This window comes from Amblyomma maculatum, chromosome 1 (genome assembly GCF_055883805.1).
Source record: "Amblyomma maculatum isolate TAMU_Amacu chromosome 1, ASM5588380v1, whole genome shotgun sequence".
Classification (NCBI taxonomy): domain Eukaryota; kingdom Metazoa; phylum Arthropoda; class Arachnida; order Ixodida; family Ixodidae; genus Amblyomma; species Amblyomma maculatum.
Window position 1 is genome coordinate 6,290,527 of NC_139344.1, and position 17,914 is coordinate 6,308,440.

The 17,914-nt window shown below is 45.4% G+C and overlaps 2 protein-coding genes and 1 long non-coding RNA gene across 3 annotated transcripts; 1 reads left to right on the forward strand and 2 right to left on the reverse strand.

Annotated features, from left to right (window-relative positions):
* Positions 1–1,435: 1,435 nt before the first annotated feature.
* Positions 1,436–3,703, reverse strand: LOC146201554 (uncharacterized). Its single transcript, XM_084587639.1, has 3 exons — positions 3,553–3,703; positions 1,727–2,232; positions 1,436–1,529 (listed from the first exon to the last, which is right to left on the reverse strand). Exons 1-2 carry the CDS (start codon positions 3,556–3,558, stop codon positions 1,729–1,731), a joined length of 510 nt encoding a protein of 169 aa, XP_084443765.1. The 5' UTR covers positions 3,559–3,703; the 3' UTR covers positions 1,436–1,529; positions 1,727–1,728.
* Positions 3,704–3,857: 154 nt separating this feature from the next.
* LOC146201555 (uncharacterized) lies at positions 3,858–13,783 on the forward strand. Its single transcript, XR_014703559.1, has 2 exons — positions 3,858–4,058; positions 13,083–13,783. It is a non-coding gene; the product is annotated as an uncharacterized LOC146201555 (long non-coding RNA).
* LOC146201556 (uncharacterized) lies at positions 12,611–14,942 on the reverse strand. Its single transcript, XM_084587638.1, has 3 exons — positions 14,842–14,942; positions 13,077–13,672; positions 12,611–12,809 (listed from the first exon to the last, which is right to left on the reverse strand). Exons 1-2 carry the CDS (start codon positions 14,845–14,847, stop codon positions 13,079–13,081), a joined length of 600 nt encoding a protein of 199 aa, XP_084443764.1. The 5' UTR covers positions 14,848–14,942; the 3' UTR covers positions 12,611–12,809; positions 13,077–13,078.
* Between the last annotated feature and the right edge of the window lie 2,972 nt (positions 14,943–17,914).

Genomic DNA, 17,914 nt, shown 5'->3' on the forward strand with positions numbered 1-17,914 from the left:
ACGGATGTGAGTTGACGAGCACTTTTGTGCGGCACAAATAATTTCAGAATTGCAAAGGTGCAATCACCCGACAGCTCAATGTATCTTGTCACTTCGAAAAACGAGTTCAGATACACTGATGTTGTACAAGAATGAATACGCCCTTCTGGATAGATTTGGAACATTGTAGCATGTGGCAACAAAACCAGCCGTCGCCGGCAGCATATATTCTGAGTGTTTCTTCGTAATTTTTAATTGTATACCGTCCTGTGTTTTTCTGTTGGTGTCCTCCTGTAGCGCTGCAAGGATACTGTTCATAACTGGTCGTTTCATTGCGTTTAACATTGCAAAAGACTCAGGTTATGAGTGACGTCGTAGTGAAGCACTCCGAAAAAATTGGGCCCCCCTGGGATTATTTAACGTGCACTGACATCGCACAGCACACGGACGCCTTGCTCTTCCCCTCCATCGAAAAGCTGCCGCCGCGGCCGCGGGATTCGATCCCGCATCCTTGGGCGCCGGTACCGAGTGCCCTTGCCATTGCGCCCCCGCTGCAGATTCCTGTTAACTAAGCCCAGCTTAAAGTCTTAAACAGGTATATCTGAGGTAAGCTCTTTGTGCATCCATGACACTTTTAAAGCTTTCCTTAGAGCAGTTGTGTTTCTCGCTGCAAGGCCCACATGTAAGTGCATATTGAAAGCAAACCGAATCTCTATAGCTTTCACAATGCATAACCCGCCTCCAATTAGCCTCTTGTGAGCTCAAATTAAGTTTCATTTATGAAGTCAGAACTGTGGAAGGCATCAGCCTGCCTTCCACTTGGCATAAGCTCGCTTTCGCATGGCAGTGAAAAAATGGCTATGGTATTTCAGAAGAAATGGCTCGTCATACAGTAGCCATGCTGTAAAAATGACGCAGCTGCATTTAGTGCAAATAGATTTTAGAACATCGGATGCAGCAAGAACGCAGTTCAGAAAAACTAACCGAGTTCAATGTAATAATATATTGCCATTTTTGAAAGCCATGAATACCAATTCAGCAATTAGCTTTGTTTCCATTCAAGATTATAAACTGGGATATATATTACGTGAGTATTACATCACATGGACGCATCATATACAGAAAGGGTACCCTCCAAATACGGATCTGATTGTGGAGTGTTATTCACCTACTATTTCCTGCAAACAAGCCCCTTTCAATGAATCACTTTTATTCGATGTAGCCTTTGTAATCACATAAGAGCTGCCATACGCCCAATCCATTGAATATCTGTCATGTTGAGTAAATCGATGGCCAACATTCATATTTTACCGCCCTATCAAAGACGCGACATTTTCCCATTGTTCTATGCTCCGACAAAAGCAAGTAAGGCATTACCAAAGAAAGTGGTTTGCAGCGCTAAAAGCGGTCGGGCATTGCAAAACCGTTACGACATAAAAATAAAGGAGAACAAAGGTTTAAAATGTACGAAGCCTTTATTCAGTGTTTGTTAACGGTAGAACAGGACAGCTGACGATGCATGAAGACGAAACTAGCACAAGTGGCAGCACCTGAAATATAAAAAAAAAAATAAACGATTAGTGCGCATATCTTGTAACACTTACGCTTTAATTAGGACAGCGCACTTTGAGCTCTCAGAAAACGAAGCTCTGTTCAACAGTGTGACCGCACTATGTAAAACCAAAGGCAATTATTAGCCCGATTTCTGTTTTAGCTTTTCAAGCACTCGAACCAGAATAGGGTGTACCTTTAGCCGTGGAAGCCCAAGCCTGCATGGCCAAGACCACCGGCATGTCCGAAACCAGACTGTCCGAATCCGGCCTGGTGACCAGCGGCACCACCCTGGAATCCAGAGGATCCCTGCTGTTGTCCAGCTCCGAACTTGTTGCTGTCGCTGGACGAGAAGCCAGAGCTGTGGCTGTACCCCTGGTTGTTGTTGTAGGCGTTAACGTTCTTGTGGGAGGCGCCACCGGCGTATGCGCCAGATCCCTGGTTGTGTCCCGCAGCTCCCTGCTGGAAACCTCCCTGGTGGCCCCCGGCAGAGCCACCATATCCGGACTGGAAGCCTCCGCCGACGCCGTGACCCAAGCCGACTCCGCCCAAGCCGACTCCGTGTCCGAGACCGGGGCCCAAACCGGCCCCGTAGCCCACACCTCCAAGGACGCCGCCACGCGCTTCGACGTCCTTCTTATCGTCCTTATCGGCGAAAGCGACGCTGGCCACGAAGGCAAAGAGGGCGATGGTTGCGAAGGTCTGCGTCGTGGAAATTTAAGAAATATTCAAGGTTCGGCTTTCAGGTCGATTCATTGTGATGCGATATAGCAATATGAATCAGCAAAGAGGGAAGAACACATTTTTTAAAATTGCGTCTTTGTTTGCTGATGAACTATCTACGGAGAGCGTGATAAGGAGTTCTATAAACATCCTTGCAGTTTCCATGACCTCGCAGAAAGATTTAAGAACGTGGTAATTGTTGCGCTCGTATGCATTGCGCAGTGATAAATATACGATCTCTCAGACAATAATAATGTAATATCCCGTCATTCACTATTGTGATTTCATTATGATGAGAGCCGGCACAAGAGGAGACAGGTTCGGCGTAAGTATCACGGCATGCGGTGTACAGTTAGCTTGGAACATATTTTAATGTTTTAATTGAAATATATGCAATGAAAAAGCGCGAACACTCTTGAAGCCTGTTCTTTTGCAAGCATTCCACTGATTTACTTGCTTTTAAAATGCTTGGTAGAGAAGATCACATCCTTGTTTGAGCAACAGGAGGAGAAATGCAGATTAAATGTTTACGCATATTGTATGAAAAGAAGACATGAATTTTGCCGCCAAAAGGGGGTGCATTTATATTGAAAGTATTGGGAGGCGATTGGGCATGCCTTGTTCGAAATGGGTCTTTGAAATACTACCCATCGAAAATGAAAATAACGTTGTTCAACTCCGCTAAACAATGCAGATTTTTTTAAGAAAAAAAAAAGCACATTCATGTTTTACTATTATATTCCCTGTATATATATACAGTTTATACCTAACTTTGATATTTGTGATCTACACTCGACGGAGTATTCATTCGATTCCGTGCTGCCAAACAGTCAAGATATAATACGAGCGTGAACGCTTCATTCTCAGTTCTATCAGTTCTAGACGCAGGGCACAGTTCCCTCCAGAGATCTCAGTCAAGCGAGCAAGCAAAAAACTTGAAACATTTCTTACATGAAATGTCTACATTGACGCATGATGCCAAACAGTTGACTGTAAGTTCTTTGATGAAGATCTAATTACACTTTTGCACGTCACACACGCATAAATCGCATCATGGCGGTTTATTGGGTCACTTTACAGAGGCAACACGGAATGCGACACGAGCGACATATCCTGCAAGCTAGAACAGGAGATATCACCCATCATAAAAACCTATCTGCATAGTTAACATCTCATTCAGCGTATAGAAGATAACTTATTTTTGCTAATAGACATTTTTACATTCATGTCTAAGACAAACTGAAGGTCACACATAAGCCGTCACTGTACAATGGCCCGAGAAGTTTAACACACGCTTACCTTCATGATTCCGCTGCTGTCTGGGCTTAGTGCACTATTACACTCTGGCAGCTGCTTACTTGCGGTACCGCACTGCGTCTGCTCTTTTATACGACCTGCCCGCTCCACGGAAAAGGAAAACAAGGTGGCAAAACAGTGACACGTCCTGCGAACCACCGGGCATTACGCTTGAAAGCAGCAAGAAAAAAAGAAACGCCAGGAAGCCCTGGCCGGACGAACGAACGTTACCCCCAGTTCGATGTCATACTACACCAATCAGCTCTTTTTCATTCTGAGAAACGCACACCCTCCCACACCCGCTCACTTTTCTTGAGCACCTCCTTCCCTTTCTTTGGGAGCGCTGGTGCCGGTGAGGAGGATGTGCGTTTCTCTCCCGGCCTGGAGGTCGCAGCAACGATAGCGTGTCCCTTTGTGTCTACGCAAGGTCGCTTTTACGCTGTTTTCTGCTTAAAAACTTGCTCCGCGTGCAGATCACTCGTCGGGCTGAAATCGTTTGCAAGGAAGAGGTAATTCACGAAACTTCGTTTTTTTTTATCTTTGTTTACCCTGTTTTCACTGCTCGAGTGACCTACCGGTCCCGTGTTGCTGCCTTCCAAGTGAAATACTGCATGACCCACTCTCGTAACACATCACCCCTCCCCCCCCCCCCCCCCCCCCGCCGCCGCCTACGTAAACAGAGCTTAACGACATTGATTTCAGTTCTACGGTAGTAGAAATTTGTCAGTAGTTGAAATCTTTCCAGAACACAGAATCCGCTAATCGCTGCTGAGAAATAATTTCGCCACATGTATGAGCTGCTGTGGAAAGCGACCGAAAGCATAGGGAAGTATGAGAGGTTTCTTGCTTGCCATGGGTATTTTTCAAAGATGGTGTGATGCTGCAGGCCGAGCTTGCCTTGGCCATGAGGGTTTTTCTTTCGCAGGGGCGCGAGTTTTGTAATACCAGCTTCATAAGGAGGGAATTTTTCAGGCCTCTTCTGAGTCGCAATCACAGCCCAGTAGACTTCTAATAGTATACTTTTCCTGGTTACTTGCCACATGAATACAAAACAGAAAATAATAAAAAAAATATCATTGGTATGAACTTCTTGGCACTCAAAAATATTCGTATTCAAAAGACCCTACGAACAAATCAACGGGGAGTTTATCGGGAAAATGTCGCGCCCACTAGTGACAGATACGATATCCACTGAAGGCAGCTTTTATAATCTCGTAAAGGGCAAGAAGTGAAATATAGATGTCGTTTCAACCAACCGTTTTCGCAAGGAAACTGCAGTGACACCGATGCATTTTTGTGAACGGCAAAGACCCGTAATAAAGCTCTGCAACATAAACAATTTTTTTTTACATAAACCAGCTGTTTAAATCCAGCAGCAGAAGCTTTTTTTAATCTAATTGCCTCAGCAAAATGCCCAGAAAGAGCAATAGCCCCAATTTTTACAAAGAGCAAAATTTGTATGAAGTTTTCCTCTTTCTCCTTTTTGCCAAATCTATATTTAAATGAAGAAATCGCAGAAGTGAATTGCTATTTTACAGAAATCCCTAGTCGCTCGGTTATATCTTATTTTTTCCCGTAAAATGGTTCCCGATAATATTCACCATTACCATCACTACCGTCACTACATATAAGTGACGACTTTAAAAATTGTGATAATTGCAAATTTGTCAGCACTGACGTAAAGAAAACGCAATGTTTAATGAACACTACTGCTCTCCACTTATGAGTTTTGAGTGCATCTGCCTCAGACACACGCATCTGTGCTCCAATATTGACCATTTCAGGTTTGTTTCTTACCGCCTATTCATCACTAAGTTTGTCTATCGTCCTATCTTCACAGGTACGAACGTATTCTTGTCTTCGGAGTAGCATTAGTAACTGGATGTTTTAACCCAAATTTAATCCTACATACCAACGCTGAAAGCTGGGTTGCACTGTAAACTCGGTGACAAGTCAATTTGAAACCCAGTGCTCGCATTCCAGCATGGCAAAACTATCGCATTTCGTTAAAGGTGTGACCTTTTATTGCGAAAGCGCTACTCCACGTTGTACTATATTCTAACGCAGTTCTGTGGGTTCCTTGTCCTTGAGGTGACTTGTCAGCCTAGCATAGCAATAATCAAAGGAAAAAAAAAACTGACGATGGGAACCAGATTCGAATTGAAGTATTTTCCTTGTGTAGCGTGTACGAAACCTTCGTCGCATAACGACTTTTTTTACCTGACCAAGTACGTACATACATAGAAAGGAGCACAAATCCAATCAACATTGTGACGAAAACTAAATATTGCACGTACAATAAAAGCTTCCGCATTTATTAGACGGACGTCATAGGATTAAAAGTCTCTAATATGTGTAAACCCTTCAATACAGGCGGCCAGCTATGTGGATTATAATTTAATTGCCTGCTCTTCAGCATATGCCCGTATGATGTCTCTAAACAGCAGTCTCACTGACCGTGTATCAGCGCAGCCATTCTGCTTCTCCATATGCTCTGGAGCGCAAGTAGCATTAAGATATCCAACAGCGTGTCATCGTTGGCTCATACCGGCGAAAATCGGATTCCAAGTGGGCTCAGGGGTAGTTCCTTTTTAAGCGTCATCTGAAAGACGTCCCATTAAAATATGGCATCCTAGCTAACGTTCGAGAACCACGTGTTAAATAGTTCAAAATTCCTTCAAATTTTTCATTGAACTATGCAGGCTGCAGAAAGACCTTTTTGTTAAATCCATTTATTTACCCTTAAAGTAAACTATGTGCAACTTTAACAAATGGCGAGTTACCCTCGTTAAACTGTTCCCAGTGCGAGAACAAGGGAAGCTCTCGCAGCTGCACACGTGGTGCCACCTGGAAGCCGCCGCGCCAAATGTCGGCGGTTCAACCGTGGCCTCAGTGATTAGCTTCGGTTTCCGCGGCCGATGGGGTATTTTTGCGGACTCCAAAACGTCTCTGCAAACCCTCTCCGAACTGCTGAAGAAAACTAATCATCAACCCGTCTTCCTTAATATCGGATATCTATCATTTGCTGCTGCTGCTGCTGCTGCAGGCCACTGCATAACATTTCAGTGGATACCAGCTCACTCTGGTATTCTGGCCATTGAAAAAGCAGATGAAGCCACCCGTAAATGACTCCAACATCAGAGATACATTCGGACTTTCTTCACAAAATCTGATGCGTCCAATCTGTCTAAAAGGTTTGCTTCCAAAGAAATGTATTGGCTCTAGAGCTTGCCAACACATCATTACCAAAATTCTTTACTCCGTCGACCCACATGCCCCGCCGGGGTGGCGCAGTGGTAAGACGCCCGACTACTGTGCCGGAGTTCCCGGGTTCGAACCCGACCTCGGCGGCTGCGTTTCGATGGAGGCGAAACGAAGTGGCGTCCGTGTGCTGTGCGATGTCAGCGCACGTTAAAGATCCCCAGGCGGTCGAAATTACTCCGTAGCCCTTCATTACGGCTCCCCTTTCTCTCTTTCCACTTTCACTCCCACCTTCATCCCTTTCCTTACGGCGCGGTTCAGGTGTCCACAGAGCAAGTGTGACAGATACTGCGCCTTTCCCTTCCTGTGAACCAACCAACCAACCAACCAACCAACCAACCGTCGAGCCACATACAAGATCACGACTCCCTCCTAGACTTCCCCGCAATCTGGAAACCTTATCGTTGACTACGGCTAACCTGCGCATTTACAAACGGCTTGCTTTAGCGTTTCGGTCACATGGACAGCCCGCATGCACTGTGACAAGTGCGGCTCGAATGAAACTGTTGAACATACCCTGCTTGAGTGCCCTGCGTATGCTAACGAGCATGCGTACTGTGAACGTTGCATGGAGAAACTCTCCCCAGTGGCTCTAACAGCGGACAGCCCCTTAGCATGCCCCAGGCAACAGAGACATGTCATGAACGTTTTATTTGCGCATTTAAATGACAATGGATATCTAAAGAAGCTCTAATTTCTCCTTGCATGAGGATCTCAGGCATTTTTCACGCCGTGAACTTTGTCAGCAAATGTGTCCGGCTACGCATGTCATCATTTCATGGTATAACTTTACTCGACGATGCACCCTAGCATTCATTTAATGGCCGCATTTTTCCTTCCTTTTTTTCTTTTCTTTTCCACAAAGCTCTCTTTCTGCTTTTCGCTCCACAACTCCCTTTCCTATGCAGGGTAGCATGCGGCGCGAATTGTAATCTCCAGCTAAATTCTGTGTTTTTCATTAAAAAGTGTTTCTCTCTCGCCCTAGCTTAGGTTCAGTGGCGCGCTTGATCGCGGTGGCTACGGGTTTGTGGCGACATCTGAGGAGCTGCTGCGTCAAATGGCGTATGTTATCATATTTAAACCTGGTTATGACAAGCGAAAGTGGTTATTGCCTGTCCGAAATCAAGAGGGTGTACTATATGACTTAATCCCGTTGCTTTGCTCTACAGTGCATGGAAAACGTGGATGGCTTTGAGACACCATGTCGTGGATGCTCGCTTAGCGACGGAGTATTTCATTAAAGGTATTACTAATATCAAAGCAAGCTATAATGCCCAAAGTGAGAGACCGGAAAAGATGCTAGTTTTGATCGAGCTGGCTAGCCAAAAACGCTTCTGAAACATTGTGTAGTCTCACTTTTACCACACTGCAATTTTCCTTGTGAAAAGTAAATAAAAAAACAACAACAAGAAAGCCGTAGTGGCGCAGTGGTTAAGACGCTCGGCCACTAAGCCTGAGTACCCTGGTTCAAACCCGACCAGCTCGAACCCGCTCCGAGGTTTTCGTTTTAGTGTGAACGCACTGGATGTGGTCATGGTCAGACGTTGTCATTGTCGGTGTCCAAAGCACATTTGATCATTGGACGCTTAGACGAAAGCGATTGCTCGTTGTATTCCCCTCGCGTAAAGCGAATTATTGCCTTATGAGTCTACCCCTTCTAAAACCGTTACGTGCGCGATCTCTTGGCGCTTCTCTGAAAATGTCATGTTGCCATAAAACACAGGAAAGCTTTTAGGTACAGACTCAGAAGTTGGAACAGGCTGGGTATCCAACTTTCATTATAACCGTACTCACAGAAGCCTTAGTGAAAAAGCTGAAAAAAAGATAGGTTTAAAAATAGGGCTCAAGATGAAGCTATGAAACAAAAAGGAGACCATTCGTGATCCCTTATACCTGTAAAGTAGCGCATAACTTGAAGCGCGTTGCAGCAAAGTTCAAACTTTCTGTGGTGTTCTCCGCCCCCAAAGAACTTCCTTCTATCTGTTGTAAAACTGATTCAAACAAGATGAAGAAAAAGAATGTGGAAAACAAAAAACATGCCGATCCGAAGTATGCTGCCGGCATTGTTTACGTCGTTTACCTTTGTTATATGAGGTCTCAAAGTTACATCAGTTAATGAAGAATGCCATAGGCTCCAGTTAACATCGGAGTGTGTGTGTGTGTGTGTGTGTGTGTGTGTGTGTGTGTGTGTGTGTGTGTGTGTGTGTGTGTGTGTGTGTGTGTGTGTGTGTGTGTGTGTGTGTGTGTGTGTGTGTGTGTGTGTGTGTGTGTGTGTGTGTGTGTGTGTGTGTGTGTGTGTGTGTGTGTGTGTGTGTGTGTGTGTGTGTGTGTGTGTGTGTGTGTGTGTGTGTGTGTGTGTGTGTGTGTGTGTGTGTGTGTGTGTGTGTGTGTGTGTGTGTGTGTGTGTGTGTGTGTGTGTGTGTGTGTGTGTGTGTGTGTGTGTGTGTGTGTGTGTGTGTGTGTGTGTGTGTGTGTGTGTGTGTGTGTGTGTGTGTGTGTGTGTGTGTGTGTGTGTGTGTGTGTGTGTGTGTGTGTGTGTGTGTGTGTGTGTGTGTGTGTGTGTGTGTGTGTGTGTGTGTGTGTGTGTGTGTGTGTGTGTGTGTGTGTGTGTGTGTGTGTGTGTGTGTGTGTGTGTGTGTGTGTGTGTGTGTGTGTGTGTGTGTGTGTGTGTGTGTGTGTGTGTGTGTGTGTGTGTGTGTGTGTGTGTGTGTGTGTGTGTGTGTGTGTGTGTGTGTGTGTGTGTGTGTGTGTGTGTGTGTGTGTGTGTGTGTGTGTGTGTGTGTGTGTGTGTGTGTGTGTGTGTGTGTGTGTGTGTGTGTGTGTGTGTGTGTGTGTGTGTGTGTGTGTGTGTGTGTGTGTGTGTGTGTGTGTGTGTGTGTGTGTGTGTGTGTGTGTGTGTGTGTGTGTGTGTGTGTGTGTGTGTGTGTGTGTGTGTGTGTGTGTGTGTGTGTGTGTGTGTGTGTGTGTGTGTGTGTGTGTGTGTGTGTGTGTGTGTGTGTGTGTGTGTGTGTGTGTGTGTGTGTGTGTGTGTGTGTGTGTGTGTGTGTGTGTGTGTGTGTGTGTGTGTGTGTGTGTGTGTGTGTGTGTGTGTGTGTGTGTGTGTGTGTGTGTGTGTGTGTGTGTGTGTGTGTGTGTGTGTGTGTGTGTGTGTGTGTGTGTGTGTGTGTGTGTGTGTGTGTGTGTGTGTGTGTGTGTGTGTGTGTGTGTGTGTGTGTGTGTGTGTGTGTGTGTGTGTGTGTGTGTGTGTGTGTGTGTGTGTGTGTGTGTGTGTGTGTGTGTGTGTGTGTGTGTGTGTGTGTGTGTGTGTGTGTGTGTGTGTGTGTGTGTGTGTGTGTGTGTGTGTGTGTGTGTGTGTGTGTGTGTGTGTGTGTGTGTGTGTGTGTGTGTGTGTGTGTGTGTGTGTGTGTGTGTGTGCGCGTGCGTGCGTGCGTGCATGCGTGTTTGTATAAGGCGATTCGCCTCCTGCCCGAGTGAGTGCAACGGCAAGTTGGTTCCTACGCGGCAGGCAACCGAACAGCTGGCGGTCGGAACCCATTTTTCATTCTGATTTTTTTCAAATGACGCCTTGCGATGATGTAAATGCGTAAATGTAGGAAGTAAATAGACACTTTCTGAGCTTGACGGCACTAGATAAGAGGGGTATGGAACTTTCGCTCTAGTGCCAATCTTGAGCTCACTCGCGGGCAAGCCGCCTTGCGCCCGGGATCGGCGCTTTTTTCAAGCGTCAAGTATGCTATTACACGCTGATATAGTAGCCTGGATCCGATAGCAAGTCACGGTTTACCATCAGGGGAAGGGAACAGATAAACCTTTATTAAATAACCAGGAGTTTCTTGAGGTTATGGGCTGGGTCATTATTCCGAGGCTACACTTCCTTCCGGACCTGTTGAATGGGGCCTCCTGGTCCTCCAGTTTATCGCTGGCCCCCAGCGCCTCTATACCGCTCAAAATGCGTGTTTTGTATCTGTTGGTTGTTTGGTTTGGCCAATAATCTCAATGAGTTTGGTGAGAGCTAGGTACAGCAGTCCTGGGCCGTCTAAATGGGCATCGGCAAAGTTTCAATCCAGCTGGAAAGGAAAATGAGATTTCTTGACGAAAGCAGCAACTCGGCGAACAGCAAGTGCGAATTTCTACTCCACTCAAAGTGTAAGCCGTCCGCCCAAGATATCAGGGTATAAAGTGCGTCCTGGGTACCATGATTGGCTCCTACAAAAATTTCGGATCCGGCATCGGAACACAGTACACGATACACAGTATGCTAGATGTGTTAATTCATCGCCACGTAGGAAATGAAAAGTGAACGAGATCTAGGGAAGAATTTTTACACCATCTCTAGTTAGTCTGCTCCTTGCTATGCTCATTATCTTTAACTTGCAGCTAGCAGATAAGATAAAGGTGGGAGAAGAATTGTTTCAAAAACCGAATTTTGCTAGCTTGTAGTCTAGTGCATAATACGCTTCTTCAATTCTATTATAGAGAAGCGTTAGAGGCAAAATTATTTTAGAACTGTTTAAGGCATTCCTTACGTGCGAAAAAATGTCTGCAATGCACAAAATAATTTTTAACAAGTGGCCATGGTATTAATACATGGACAAAAAATGATACATGAGTATGCTCAACTACGACGGGCTGTAGCCAACAGCTTTAGCGTTTGTACAGAGAAAAACAACGAAATATCTTCGCTCTACTACTATTGAAAATTTCAGAACTGTTCCTTGTTCAGGGAATAAACGAAACGTCACTAAAATGTTCCATCTACTCATACGGCTATAGTTTTTCTAGCCAGTTACCGTCTGAAGTGACATACGGGCATATTCTCAAAGCGGTAGCTCTAGACCTCCCATACCGCGGAATAGCGCAGCCACGCGAACCCGCAGCGGAAGAAAGAGATTAGCTTCGCAAGCCATGGCTCAAGAGCACTTCACTAATGCCACAATTATTTTAGACGGCGCTCACCCGCTGCTGAGTGGCACTATCTTCACAGAAAACTAAAATGGAGCCACAAATGCTCGCCGTGTCAACAGCGGAATCTAATGTGGTTGAAAGGCATTCTCCTTTTAAATTTCCTTTTCTTAAAGCATTAACTAACGCCGCAAACGATCACCACACGCGTTAAACTGTCGCTCTCGCGCTCTGATTTTCATGCCATCGTCTTCACCAATATCCATCTGCGCGCAATGGATTACGAACGCGCCGCTATCACATTGCCTTCCTAAGGTGCGTTCAGCTGGGGCATATTTTATACTGCTCTACCACTAAAATCTCCAGCCACCGATTTCGCCGACCTTTACCTGAAGTCTAACCTCGAAAACTCTAGCCCAGAACGGAAAGCGAAGTGAAACGCGACATGCTAGCGTGCTCAGTTCCCATTTGGCCAAAGTACCTAAATCGGCTGGAAATACCTAAGTGCGTTGAAATTTACCCAGAAGACCGATGCATTTTACGCATTCAACGAACGCCAAATTCCCTAACACTTGGTTCACGTTGATATCACTTAGCATACTGTCTCACGGGGATCGATTACGCAAATTGTAATGCTGGCAGCACGTATGGCGCTAAACTCTATTGCGTGTAATGCTTGCAGTGGGACTTGTCCTCCTTTGAAGCTTTTCGCTGTAACGTACGTCTGTGAAACATTATAACTAGGGTATGGACTTTTATTTCGCAATCAGTGAGCCTGCCCCATTCTCTTTTATGTCAGTCGTTGCAAATAGCGCAAATAGTCCCTAACTCGATATCAAGAGATTGAAGGCTTTAGTTTTAGCAAACCATTTTATTGGATCATACGGATGAACGACGACTTGCGGAGACCTGAACACGATGGACACTGTGTTTGAAGCAAAAAACAAAAAAACAAATTGCAGTTCTACCAAAAGTTGGACCACGGATGACGCACATGGACCAGAACTATCACAAAGTAGTGTGAAACGATTTGTGGTTGTCAGCCTTCTTCCTTCTTGTGAGAGTGGCGCTTTCCTGCCGTATGGTGGGAGCTTATCCTAAAGGGAAAAAATAAAAGTGGAAAGATTTCATCACTTTTGACCGTCGTAAAAGATGATGTCATTAACTCTAAGCGATTGCAAGTGAAAAGCAGGCTAGAAAAGAAATAAACGTTCACTGAATGTAATTAATTTTTACGCGCTATCACCTTGAAGCTTTAAAAGTGTGTTCAATCCCTCGAACAGAAGTTTTAAGTTTATACTTTATAATTTTCTACAAAATAGAGTGGCATTCACCGTTCTAACGCGATGCTACGCTTTGCCTACCTTTAGCCATGGAGGCCGACGCCTGCGTGACCGATTCCAGCGGCCTGTCCGAAAGATGACTGTCCGAATCCTGCCTGTTGACCGGCAGCACCACCCTGGAATCCAGATGATCCCTGCTGATGCCCGGCTCCGAACTTCTTGCTGTCGCTGGCCGAGAAGCCAGAGCTGTGGCTGTATCCCTGATTGTTGTTGTAGGCGTTAACGTTCCTGTTGGAGGACCCACTGGCGAAGGCACCGGAGCCCTGGCTCTGTCCTGCAGCTCCTTTCTGGAAGCCTGCCTGGTGTCCTCCGGTAGAAGCACCGTATCCAGACTGGAACCCGCCACCGACTCCGTGACCCAAGCCGACTCCGTGGCCTAGACCAGCACCGACAAGAGCTGGAGTGCCTACGACTCCAGCGCCTGCAAGACCGGGACCTCCAAGGCCAGCACCAACAAGGCTTGGTGCCACGCCAGCACCGTAACCGCCGACGCCACCTAGAATGCCTCCACGAGCTTCAACGTCTTTTTTATCTTCTTTCTTCTCGTCCTTCTTCACGGCCTCTTCGGCGAAGGCGAAGCTCGCCACCAGGGCGAACAGAGCAGTAGAGATGAAGAACTGAGAGAAAATGAGGATAAAATATTAAGTATTATGTTGCGAAGATACTGGTGAAAGGTTGCAAGGAAGATTCATGAAACAAATAAAGTACACTTTTGCTTAACATTTAAATCTGGGCTGATTTAATTTCAGATGCTGCAGTTGCGCCCACTGTAACAGAAAACCATAATCTTTAGTAGAAAGCATCGTTTTCGAGCGCGGCGACATAGGGTAACGTATTAAATCCCGAAAGTGCTAAATGACAATATTAACGGATTTTAGGAGAAGTTAGCGGCAGGTATATGAAGTGAAAGGGGTAGAAGGTACGCGGATCTAGAATTATTCAATAGTCAAGGCAGCATATATCTTGCTTGTATGTGTGTGATGCTTCTGTGTCGTCTGCTCTGTTGCGTTTTCTGTCATTATAGGCATGCTGCCTGCAAAAGGCAAATTGTCGTCCAGGGAGGCAGGTTGACATGAATAAACACAAAGAAATGTAGGGAAGGCGCGCGCCCTTAGTTATTCCTTATTTGTCCTGGTAAACGTAACCATTGGTGCATGTGTCAGTCATATGATTACAGACACGAATTTCAATTTACGACAAGTAGCAACATGGAATAATCGCAAGTGCGATTGTTTCATGTTATAGAAGAGGAATGAAGGTGACAAATTCAGGGTCCGTATTCCGAGTTGGCGCCACTTTCGTTGTTTTCAGAAGTGTCGTTTCCTTCCCGACCCCGCTTGGCTGGTGGAAACACTGGATCCGGGTGTCAGTTTGGTTACAAACGCTCCCGATTCTAGCGTTTCCAACAATCAGATGACTCGAGGTCAGGAAGAAAATGGCCCTGCCGAAAATGACGCAAATTCGGAATACGGACCCAGTTTTGTTAGCAGCTAAACACATTTCCATTGCAAATAATGCTTCAATCCTGTAAGGCATTGAGGCTTTATTGCGTCGGTTATTGCTAAACAAAAAAATATATAGATCTCGATTCATACCCGTGCCGTTATAACAAAGAATACACTGTGAAAAAAGAAAAGAAAACCTTGCGGTTGCATTGACCTAATTTCATTGACACTCTAACGCTCGCACTCCCGCAAAATAATAGAACAGTTTTAAAATTACAGCGAAGTATAAAATATCCGCATAGATGACACAGGAACACAAAGGGAAGCGATGCAGTACGTACCTTCATGGCTGGAAACGGGTAAGTTTGACCTCGCAGTTGATGTCTACACAAGTTTCTGCGTTTAGGCCGGGCAGCACTGTTTTGCAGCGACTGACTTGCCCTGAACATCGCGTTCCTCTTTTTATACTGCGCTCCTCTTGAAGACGTCATGGAAAACAGCATAAAAAAGCGTGGTACATCAAGTTTTGCAGGTCGCCGGGAATTTCACCTGCAACGGCAACAAACAAGAGCGTGCGAGAACACCTCGGCCGGACGAATGCTGCCCTCCGCTCTGTCGCTCTTGCACCTTTCGGCTGTCGTTCCTCGAAGGGCCAATATCCTCTCGCGTTCGTTCGATTTCCTTAGCGTTGCTCCGTCCCTCTACCATCGTTCGGTACTAAATGGCCATGTGCTCGTTCTTATAACTCGGTTGCGTATGTCTTCACAAAATGTTTTGAGTAACTGTTTTCTCTAAGGAAAATTGCACTCCGTTTCCGCGTATCTCAGTGAAACATATCTGGCACTTTGGCCATGACATGCAAGTGTGCCTTGTTCGTTTCATTTCGGCGTCCGCTAATGTACAGCTTATAACAGCGGCGTCCAGATATCTTTCAAGCGCATTTTGTTTTGTGTTGAGATCAGACTGGTTCAAAGTATCACATTGTCAGCGCTCCTAGAACCTATATCCCTTTCTCTGTTATGGTCAGGACGTGGAAACAACGCCTTGGTTTCTCTGCAGCATGCAACTATGCTTGAACACTTCTTTGCTGCTTCGTTATTGTTTTTTTTCTCCATTATTACCGATTTCGAGACAAGAGAAAGTGTTTGTTAGTAAAATATGGTATTTTGTCCTTTATTTTTTACTTAACCATTTATTCACCGAGAAATACGCTGTTTCCTTACACGATATATGGACAGCTTTTTAAGCTTTTGAAACGTGTTTTGATTAATTATTTCAAGTAAATTAGAATCACACTGAAGGGGATGCTTTAAGTGGTGGGCTCGATAACTGTGTCCTGGTACAGGCCCCTAATACGTTCATTCTTACGATGCAGATGACCATCATCATAATCCTAATGATCCAAAATTTACTGCTTACTGCCCTGGCTTATGCGCCTTCAGATGCATCCTCAGGGCTTACTATAATCTGCCCATAAAGGGCAGCCATGCGCCACTTTTTACCGGTCCTTAACCCGTCACCATCATACCGTCACCGCCAACGTTGGAGCGCGATTTGCCGTTCCTAGGGATAACCTGGAAGACTCCATCGCCATCAGCAACAGCAGATCAGCTCAGTGACTGTTCGCGTGTCTGAAGCTTTGCTGACAACCTTCTTTGTTTGATTAATTTGTTTTGTTTTATTTTTGTTTGCCCATGCAGTTGACATCACGTTTTGCTATTAAAAAGGGTAAAGCCAGTATCACCGTCACAATCAACTTTAAATGAGCAACCGCTATAAATGCAGCTCTGTGTTATTAGTGACTGTGCCACGGTACAAGTCGGTAACAAGTTCATTTTTACGATGTAGGTCTGTCAAACTTGCACCCGTTTTGTCAAAAAGGTCGAATTATTACTTTCTGGTGATGTTCCCTAGCCAACGGGGCTTGATCGCGTTGCTGATGTATGTGTTCATGTTAATAGCTCGCTACTAATCCAGTCAGGTGACGGTGAAACTAATCAGGTCCTGCCGACGTGGATGTTGTACTGGCCGAGTTGTGAAAGCTTACCGCAGGACTAACTAGACTTGTTGAAAAAGTGCAGGCTCCCAAAGCTGAAATAATAGGAACAAGCAAAAGAATGAACGATTTGAACAAGCGCATGGCTGTCCTAGAGGTCCATTATCAAGCTTCCATTCTAAAGCGCCAGGAGTAGATTTATTACCAGTGGTATAGTCGAAGATAAGTTGTCTTCTGTCCAAATTAGACGCTGGTATGAATGACGCTTAAAACTGATCACGCTGAAATACCTGATTTTCTACGAAATCGTCGGCCTCACTGCAAATTGAACCTTTGCCAAATCTAAGGAAATAATAATGAAATTCCGCACTGAACAACTAGAGGCACCGAACCGATAGAAATAGAACGAGCAGATCGCTTAGGGCGACACTCAGACACTCAGAGTCACCCACTATTAGACAAATTTGCGCACTGGAAAACGAAAGAGGCCCTTCTGTCGAAAGGCCGCCGTAAGAAAAACGAGGATTTCTCTTGCCCGGTTCAGAAAGCAAGGAAAGCACGGGAACTCACCTTTACCGCTTTCGTCATAGCTGGAGTTAGGTAGTGCAACTTCGTTTATTTCAAATTAATTTCCACCCAGTTACGCTTTTGCGTTAAATAAGCGCCAACTGCTGAGTTAATGCACACTACTGCCAACATTGAAGTAGCGAGCCTTGCGCTGTGCAGTAAGCGGCTCAGGATATTTTCTTAACATTTCTATCCAGCGCTGAAAAAGCTGCCGCAGTCAAATTATGAGAACGCTGTATTGACCTTAGCGTTAACCTTAACGTCATTAGGAGCCTCCGTAAAGAACCTCCTAATTGACGTACCATTAGACATTTGAAGAAGGGAGGTTGACTGAAACCCAATTAGTCGGGATGGCTCGTGACAAAAAATAAACGTCGAATTTATGATCAGTATGCCGACATAGATTGGTATATGATGTCCCAAAGCGACGTGAGCTATATAAGGACGCCATAGTTCAACGCTCCAGGTTTGCATCGACCTCATGGTGGTACGTGCATTGTGACAGACGCCTCCGTCAAAACACAGCCGTCGCGGCAGGAACGAAACCGGCGTCATCGGACTTAGCTGTCGAGCATCCTAGTCCCTGAGCTACTGTGACACCAGGAAGCTTGTCTAGCATGCGTCATATACCTACCTAAAACGACGCTCTGTGTCCCGCTTCATTGTGATTAAAGTTTCTATGGTGAAGCATGTTTCGTTTGAATGGTGCTATCTTTTTGTCATCTGTAAAGCCTATAGAAAAGACAATAGTGCATAGCTTTCTTCGTCCATGATACCTTCTACACAATGCGGTCATGCTGTCCTCATCATTGCTCGTGGCTATGCATTCTCGTCTCAGAGAACTTTGTGGC